The sequence below is a fragment of the Echinops telfairi genome, unplaced genomic scaffold, assembly GCF_000313985.2.
Source record: "Echinops telfairi isolate 266 unplaced genomic scaffold, ASM31398v2 ScPeMD7_1;HRSCAF=3_0, whole genome shotgun sequence".
Taxonomy (NCBI): Eukaryota; Metazoa; Chordata; class Mammalia; order Afrosoricida; family Tenrecidae; genus Echinops; species Echinops telfairi.
In genome coordinates, this window is record NW_022103896.1 from 72,040,740 (window position 1) to 72,050,115 (window position 9,376).

The window sequence follows — 9,376 nt, forward strand, 5'->3', positions numbered from 1 at the left end:
AAGCCTCACTGGTTTTAACTGTCTAGAGAACCCAATCTAAGACAATGTCTGAAATGACTTCACGTTCTCCTTTCCAATGCTGCTGTACCTCTTGCGTTTCATTTTTCAGTTAATGATACTATCCATTTAATCTTCCACACTAGAGACCAGAGCACTGTTCCTTGCTCTCCGTTCTGATTAATTCTCCACTTCTGAGTGAGCACACAATTCTAAAGATTACATCTACAAAATGTCTTCAACTTGTTTTGTTTGGTGTAGGGGGCGGTGGGGGGAGAGGGCACAGAAGTATGTTTTTCTTTGGTTTGCTTTAGATTAAGGTTTTTGTTAGTTGGCTTGTTTACCTGCTCCACTGCTTGTAGCTTAGACCAGGTAATAACCATTTCTTACCTGGACCAATAAAAGAAAGTCCTAATGGGTAACCCAGAGTCCAGTCTTTAAACCGCAACCCTGTTGATAGAATTCTATTCTAAGAAACAGATTTTATCTGAGTAGATCCTATTCTTAGGTTAATGTCACAGTATAATAATAGAGTATAATCATGCTGATGAAATTCTAAGGGGAAAGCCAGAGCTCTGGATATAGTGAGTGGGATCCTGCGATGGATGTTAGATATGCCCCAAATCAGAATTATTAAAGAGCTCCATTGAATTCAGGGTGTATTCACCAGAAGAGTCAAAATGTCCTGAATGTAGCTTCCAGATGCCATCCGTCATGATCATTCAGGCTAATGACCAGGGTGGGGGATAAAAGGCAAGCCACCCCACAAGTCACTCCCAGCCAGGGAGAGCAAAAGACTTAGAGTAACTATAGAGCAGTTTACAGACCCTGAGAGCAACACCACTTTGGCAGAATCAGATACCCGTATTACGCAAGTTAGTTTGGCTTTGTGTCCTGGAGGTTCTGGCATCGCTGGCCAGGACTCTTCCAGAACCCATTGCCCTCGAGTTGATTCTGACCCCCAGGGGCCCCACAGGAAAAAGAACTGCCCCACAGGGTTCCAATGGTGTGACTGGTAGGTTCAAACTGCCAACCTTCTGGTTGAGCACTTAACCATGGGGCCACCACTTGTCCTCTTCCTTAATAAAGAGCAGTCACTTTTGAAGGTAGGCCTCTTCCACGGATTAAGAGGAACAAGGAAATCACTTCTTTCCATGCACCTGTGGGTTACTCAAGAAGCAGTGTGTACTAAGAACAGGTGAGATGATGGAAGCAGTTCGCAGCGAAACTCAGAGACCACGATTCTGACTGCTGGTCTGTCCATGTCTTCTCATGGGATAGCATTTCCTAATACCAACCGGGGAGAGACCCACACTTACCCATTACTATCAGAGAAGCAAGTACTGTACCTGAACAATTGGGTCCCCAATGTCTATAAAGTTAAAGGCTACAGGAAACCCCTCTCAAAATAGACTAAACTTACCTGCACTTTCATCTCCTATGGACACTAAGTTAGAACATTTTTTCCTTGGGTCACAAAAGAATGCTATCACCCTGGCATGTTAGGCTTTGCCACGTCTATGTCAGACTGTACATGCTATTTTTTCTAGATACATAAATGCCGCCCAGCATTTTCCTGTTCATCCTTGGCAACCAGCTCCATTATCATCTCTCACTAGAACTTCCCTTGACCCTTTGCCCAGAAGAAGGGAGTCCCCTGGATGCCCCAGACCACTCCACTTATCAATTTCATATGGAACCTCGCTTTTAATTATCTGTGCACACGTCTCCCTCCTCCACTAAGCTACAAGCGTACGGTGCATACAACTTGTCTTACTTCTCTTTAGGGCCCCGGAGCCTCAAGTATATTTTTAAAATCAAGTCAGCTTCCCTTTAGAAGAGTCAGAAAAGGACCCACAGAGGTGGTTTTCGGATTCAGCGTGTTTTGTTGGTTCTTTTGTGTTGTTCACCTCCTGTTTCTTATTCTTGAGCACCTGTTATTTACGAAGCACTGTGTTTAGGCAAAAAAAAAAAAAAAGTCTACATAGGAAGCAAATGCACATTTCCTGTGTTTGGGGATTTTACCATTTCAGTAAGTAGTTTTTCAAACTGCCTTGTATAAAAGCACAAGTCAGATAAGAGTGGGCTGTGTTAGGAGAAGCCAGGGTGAAGAGCCTGTAATAACTCGGTGTCTCCCTCACTCCCTGACCCAACCAACCCCCGTGTAGGATCGAATCCGACTGATTACAACCTTGCAAGGCAGAGGAGAGCCGCTCCAGAACACTTCCAAGGCCATGATCTGTACAGAAGCCAAAGGCCACCCCTTCTCCCACAGAGCAGCCTGATAGGTTCTATGTGCCAGCCTTTTTGCTAGCAACCAACTGCTTCACCCCCGCGCCACTAGGGCTCCCATCCATTCCTTGGAAAGGCCCAGAAATCAACTCACAGTGACCTGGGGCTCCAAGGAAGGCAGTTTGTAAGATGCTATGTTAGAGTTTAAGTTAACAGATGAAAGGTATTAAGTCTAATCAGATGATGAATATGCAAATTGTTTTGAGTAAATTAAGTAGCCCCAGTAGCCTAGCCTGTTAAGCATTGGCCCACTAGCCACAAAGTCAGCAGGACAAACCCCCCAGTTGCTCCATGGGAGGACAATGAGGCTACGTGCCTCTGTCAGAGTTCCGCAGCTCAGAAACCCTAAAGAGCAGTTCTATTTTGTTCACTGAGCTCACCGGCAGTCGGAATCAGCTTGATGATAGCGGGGTGATTTTGGGTCTGTTTCTGAGTGAATTATAAAGCGCCATACCATGGATAGGAACTCTGGTGGAGTGGTGGATTACTCATTGGATTGCCAACAACAAGGTCCACAGTTCAAACCCATCCGCCTCTCCCCAGGAAGAAGGTGAGGTTTTTTGGCTCTGTAAAGATTTACAGATTCCGAAACCCACAGGGCCTGTTCTAACCTGGGGCATAGGGTCACTATAAGTCAGCATCAACTCTATGGCAGTGAGTTTAGTATAATACTGTGGTTGCTCTTAGAATATAAAGCATTTTTACTCTGGTACAGTCAACCGTCCAGAATGCATGTAACAGCCATCAGAGATTAAAGGAGAACATTTCATTTCACATAACATACAATTCAATAATTCAATCATTTAATCATATCAAGGAGAATTGTGCAATCACTTTCATATCAATTTTAGAACATTCCACCCCTACCCTATCCTTTCTTTATGACAAGATACAGCATAAATCCTTTGCCTTAACATGCCAACAGTGTGGAATGGCCTCCATTCTAAGGGGTCCCTTGTTCAGAAAGCAGGGAAAGGGTGCTATTAAAGAGACTAACATAAAAAGCTCCTTTCTTTCATGTATTTCATGTATTTTCTTGCCTGCTTCAGTGTCCAATTGGATTTTACTTGCAAAACACATGTCCAATGAAAAATGCTGTACCACTTGCCAGAGGTTGATGATGATCTTGAGTGGCCCAGAGCTGATGCTGACTACTGGGTACTCTGCATAAGGGGATCACAGAGCTCCAGAGATTTTTTTTAGGTTATACTTTTTACAGGAACATAGATCACCAGATCCCCAGGAGTAGAAGTCCATTCTAATGACAGACCTAACAGTTAACCGTTGTTCATTTAACTACTGCCCACCAAGAGTTGAGAGTAAAGCTTTCAATAAGACACGGAGCACAAGATCCTGTGGGACGGCTCAGGGTGAAGCCAATCCCCCTAGCCCTGTGCCTGTCCTTTTTCAGTCCCATCAGCTGAGACTGGGAAACCATTCTGATCTTGGCCGGCTGTATGACTGGGTAGCAAACAGGAAACAGGTTGCAACACACTATTGTCCAGACTCTGGATATTAAATACCGGATATTAGTTCCATGAAATGATCTGAACAAAATGTTTTACAGTATTTCTAATGAGGCAAAAGATTTCATTTTCCAAGTGAAATAAGGACATAAATTCAAGCACTTTAAGTCACTACCGCTTTATCTAGGACATGAAAAATTAACCGAAATAAGGCAATATAGCCACGATCTAAAGTGAAATTTTAGAATACCATGAAACAGTGATGTGTTAACAAAGATTTCAATAGCTCAATGCTCAATTTGGAACAAGTTTCCATTTTAAATGCAGGCTTATAAAACAAAAGACACTGTAGTAAAGTCAATGTGAACACATGGCAGGCTCAAGGGCTGTTAGCATAGACCGGCTCCAGTGCCGCTTGGGGGAGGGCTATGCTCATCCTTGTTGCTGTTTGGTAGTGGGTTCAAGTCACCAGCCTTTAGCTGTTAGTAGTAGAGTGCCATCTGTGCCACCCAGAGACCTGACATGAAGATAGTACAAGGTTTGGGTACATGAATTCATAAGTACTTAAGCAAAACTTACAAAACATCCACTGTCTCTGTATACCCCAAATGGAAAAAAAAAATTCAGAATTTTAAAGATGATGGATAAATAATCCTTTGAAAAATGACTGTGGTGGTTATATAAGCGTTCCTCAATTTGAGGATTATGAGTGTAAGGGTGGAGTCTAGCCTGTCAATCAGATCATAGCCAATGAGGCCTCTGTGTGGGAATGGCCTTCTCCTGAGAATTCTGGGAAATCCAGCATTCCTTCTTGGAGATGGGAGACACTATCTCTCTTAGCTGACTTCCTGTGAGAAATCCCTGAGGAGAAGCTACATGGACCTACCCTGATGCAACCCTGGGTGCTAGAAAAGCCACATGGAGACCACTGCCAGCGCTGAGAGGCTTACACCACCACTGGATCCAAAGACTTTCTACCCACTGGCCTGTGATCATCCTGCATTTGGTGTCATTGCATGTGTTTTGTGAGTCTGAACTTTATAGATTGGTATTGGACATATGGGCTAATATCGGATTTATGAGCTAATATCGGATTTATGGGCTTGGACATGGTCTGCGTTGGGATGCTTTCTTAATGTACAATTACCCTTAAAACTCTTTCTTATACACATACGAGTTTCTATGGATTTGTTTCTCTAGTCTACCCAGACCAACAAATGATGTAGCAGAAAAAAGGTAGATCCATTAATTAACCCAGTGTTTCACTAAGCAATTATTTATAGAGTGCCTTACAATGTTACAGGCATACAACAATCTGGGGAAACAATCTGAGTAAGATAGGCCCTTCAATGCCAGGAAATGAAAGAGGTGAGAGTCAATAAATAAAGATATAAATGATGTTGTTACTAGGGAAGAAGTAAGTATGGGGTAGAGTAAAGCAGGCTACTCTAAATGATTTGTGATAGCCGCTAACCTAAAGGTTTACAGTTCAAACCCACTCTGTTACTCCATAGACAGAAGGCCTGACAGACCAGTTTCCTCAAGGTTATGGCCAAGAAACACTATGGGAGCACACTTCTATGACACATAGGATTACCAGGAGTCGTCGGGCAACGCTACAGAAGCCATCAGCAACGGGTCTAATGCAGAAAGAATCTTATCCTGAAAGAGCAGAAGGGTCTAGAACGAGACCACAGTTCATTAAAAATTTCATGAAGGACATGAGCTAAGCCCATCGAAGTGATTTCCATCACTTTACATGAGGGCAGTTTGTTCAGACCAGCAGCGTGTGCCTGGGTGGCAAATCCAAGACCAGATGCAAAGAACAAGAACATGTGTCAGAGCGGGGGGGAAAAACACCATGTTCAGGAACTATCTCAAACATGGATCTAAGGCATGTGGGGGAGGGGCTCACTGCCTAAAAGGCCAAAGGGATGGAAAAGAGAACAGAGAAATATCAGAAGAAAGATCTTGGTGAGACATGCTCTCCCCTCAAGTCCTGTAAGCCTTTCATCAAGGGAGATTTTACCTTTTTGTTCGCTAATCTCTGGGTCTGTAAGTAAAAATATGTTCTTGGTTGAACTAAAAATATGCTTTCTATCTCTTCTTCCTCTTCCTAATAAAGATAAGGCTGTCCTTCATCCATGCTAATGCCTGGAAGCAAGGACATCTAAAACACTGACAAATCGAACAAATATGTAAATTTGACTTAGGGCTGTACTCTCAAATTTTTTGTAAATATTCCACCACTCAAATTTACTTCATGCTAAGGGTAAGCTTTCAAAAAATAACTTTTTGCTTGTCTCCATTCCTCATCATTCCCTCAGGACAGATTTCAAGAGGCATGGTCAGCCCAAAGGGCTTGACTATTTTTGTAGCTCTGGAGGGGTACATCTTCGCTGTCTTAGTTATCTCCTCGGAGGCAGAATATTCAATAAGCAAGGTTATTATGCGTATACTTGTGTGGCCTGTACTTACGTATTCAGCTGTAATGCACAACTTCCCATTTTTTCCACCACATCAAACACTCTGCATCTAGTTATGGCTGGCATCAGCAATGTGGTGAAAGCCATGTGGAATTGTTCAGCAGATATTGAGAAGTAAGCACAAGCAAGCACATGCTTACCTTGCTTATTGTGTCAGCCACCCTCTATCTGTTGCCGCTCTACAAAAGACTTGACACAGTCCTTGCCTATCTAGGGCATCGTCAAGGTACCCTGGTGGTGGTGTAGTGGTGACTCGTTGTAAGGAATGGCTGGTGGTGGCTTACAATGCCATCGGGTAGAGAGATGAATTACAGTCAGAAATCCAGAGGGGCACTTCTACCCTGCCCTGTAGGGCTGGTATCTACCCAATGGCAGTGAGTTTGGGGGGCAATATTCACATTTGCTTAGCATCTCTCTTTCCCCATCTCCGCTTCCGTTTCTTGCTTAATTTCTCTTATATCTCAAAATAGATTGATTGAAAACACACCCAATGGTAAGCTTCTTTTATTAACATAATCATAACCAAATGGGATTTGAGCCATAGCTATAGGGCCTAAGATTTTGGGGGAGATGCCATTTGATTCCTAACATTAGTTTAATGGGATGATGGTTAAAGCACTCAGCTGCTAACCAAAAGGTTGGCAGTTCAAATCCCCCCAAGAGTTCCACAGAAGAAAAGAACTAGGGATCTGTTCCCATAAAGATTACAGCCTAGCACACTTTATGGGCCAATTCTACTCTGCCTTGCAGAGCGAATTCTTTATGTGGCAATTCTACTTTGTCATGTCCGAGTTGGGATCAACTAGATGACACCCAATGACAAATATTAAAATTAGATCGACTACATCAACTGAAGGTGACCAAGTGAAATCATATACAGATTAATTGTTGCTATCAAGAATATTCTAAAAGGCAAATCAAGCGATATAGATTTTATTTTTAAGTTTTGAATGGTTATAAGACCAACAAGAAGCTATTAAAAATATTCGCTTAAGAGAAATACTCAGGCAAACGTGTGTGTTTGTGTGTGTGTGTGTGTGTGTGTGCACGCGTGCACGTACAGGTGCACTAATAATGAACAAACACAAGAAAAAGAGAAGGGGTCATTCACTTAGTAATAAGAGAAGACTGAAGTCCCAAGTGATCATCTCCTTGGACAAAGGAAAAATCTTTTTACACTCCCCATGATTTCTGACCTAACTCGATATGACAATGACAATAAACTTTCAATTTAATGATGAACTGTTAGGATTAGAGGAAAAACTGATATTCAAAAAAACAACAACTCATTATTTTTTAAGATACATTAGGCAAGTGAGCTCTCAGAGCACTGTTGGGAAAGCATTGGACTGCTGACTGCGCGCAAGGTGACGCTTCTAGGCCCCCAGCTGACCTGAAGGTAAAAGTTGACAGTGACTGTTCCCACGAAGATGTATAACTTTAGAAATCCTACATAAGGTGACTCCAGGTCAAACTTGATTCGATGGCAATGAGCTCAGTTTGGTTTAGTGTCCCTTTTGTCATAAACTTCCAGAAAGGAGGACAGATGGTATTTTAAAATGACTCTGATTCTTCAAAAGTCAAAGGGCTCTGTTACCAATCAAGTTTCATGCAAGCCAAATGTAGACCAAGCAAAGAACAAATCTCCTTAGGAAGGAGCGTTTGGGGTCAGTCCCTGCTACAAGGTCTTATCTGGCAAGTCTATATACCACCAGTTACCATTAGATTCTCCCAAATATTCATAGATCCCCAAAGAATGAGGCCTTGTGGACTCAGCTATACTGATTGTTTTTAACTTGAAAGGCCAATCGGAGCATCTTACAGTACTTGAGACATTGTTTACTCCCCTTAGCCGTAGCCAAGAAGTGAATTTCCTCTATCGTGATAAGCAGAAAGCTTACAGATTTCAGAAACCTGAGCGGGAAGTTTGGCTTTTTATAAAATCCCCTTCAGACCAAGGGGCATGGGAAGGAGAGCTGGAAGGAGAAGAAAGGGAACCTTGAGTGATGCTCTCATCGGCATGCAAGCATACAGGAGCCATAGACTGCTGAGTGATATCTCAGAAGCTTTTTTTCACTCAAGCTTGCCCTGTTGACCCTAAAATGAGAAGCTCTGGTGGTGCACCGGTTAAAGCTCTCAGCTACTAACCAAACGGTGGTTTTGCGGTGAACGATGTCTGTGTCGGTGAAAATGTATAGGCTGATAGTCTTGCACACCCTGTGAGGCAGTCCTACTCCATCACACATGGGTTGGCATCTCAAAGGCAGTGGGTTTCGTGTGGGTTCGGGCCCTCAAATGTATAAAACATTTCCAGAAAGCCAAGCTTAAAAGTGAACTATTTCCAGCCCGGTTCTAAGGAATCCTTAAGTTGTTTGACAAGAACCTTATTATATCGTTCTCCAGGGGTAGGTTAGCGGCAACTAGGGACCCACAAACAGAATAAGGGACATATGTAAGCCGGGAGTTTGTCGGACTGGGTGAGCTTCACATGTGGCTTTAATATCCAACAGCTGCTAGAGATCACAACCCCGGGGCTCTTTCTGTACCCCATCAGAATCCTACGTTCCAAAGAGTATTAAATAGCTATATCTGTGTATCTATGGATATTACCTGAATGTACCTGTATGAGTGCCTAGCCAACCGGTCCCTTAACCATGGCAGATTGCACACACACACCCTCCCCCCGTGAGGTGGGTCAGCGGTGCAGGGCTGGTGGCGAGTGAGTGACACAATGCGCTTAGGCAGACCGGAGGGAGGGAGGAAGCAGGACAGCCCCGGCCAGTCCGCATTCCCGCGGGACAGGGTCCCCAGGGCCACCTCGCTTTGGCGCGAACTTCTCGCGTGGAACTGTCCAAGCCCCCGGCGAGTCCGTGCGTCCCCAGACCTTACACCCCGCGGGTGGGGGTCCACAGCGCGCGCAGGCACAGCCTAAGGGGCGCCGATCGTGGTCCCGAGGGCGCCCCAACCTGTCGCCGGGTCCCCGTGCAGACAATGGCGCGCGGCCACTCACCGACACCAGGAACTCGAGCGTGCCCACGTAGTCGCGCTCGGTCTTCTGCAGCTCCCTGAGCACGCACACGCGCAGGCGGAGCTGCCGCTCCAAGTCCTTGGCGCCCTCGGCGCGGCCGTCCCCGC

The 9,376-nt window shown here is 44.3% G+C and overlaps 1 protein-coding gene across 1 annotated transcript in view; it reads right to left on the reverse strand.

The window, feature by feature from the left end:
- The window catches only part of PREX2 (phosphatidylinositol-3,4,5-trisphosphate dependent Rac exchange factor 2), a gene marked incomplete at its 5' end in the record, with an annotated part of 339,557 nt that extends 330,183 nt beyond the window's left edge, over nt 1-9,374 (reverse strand). The window contains one exon of the mRNA XM_004697526.4: nt 9,252-9,374. Within this exon, the coding sequence (XP_004697583.2) occupies nt 9,252-9,374 (123 nt within the window). The remainder of the gene's footprint in view (nt 1-9,251) is intronic.
- Nucleotides 9,375-9,376: the final 2 nt, after the last annotated feature.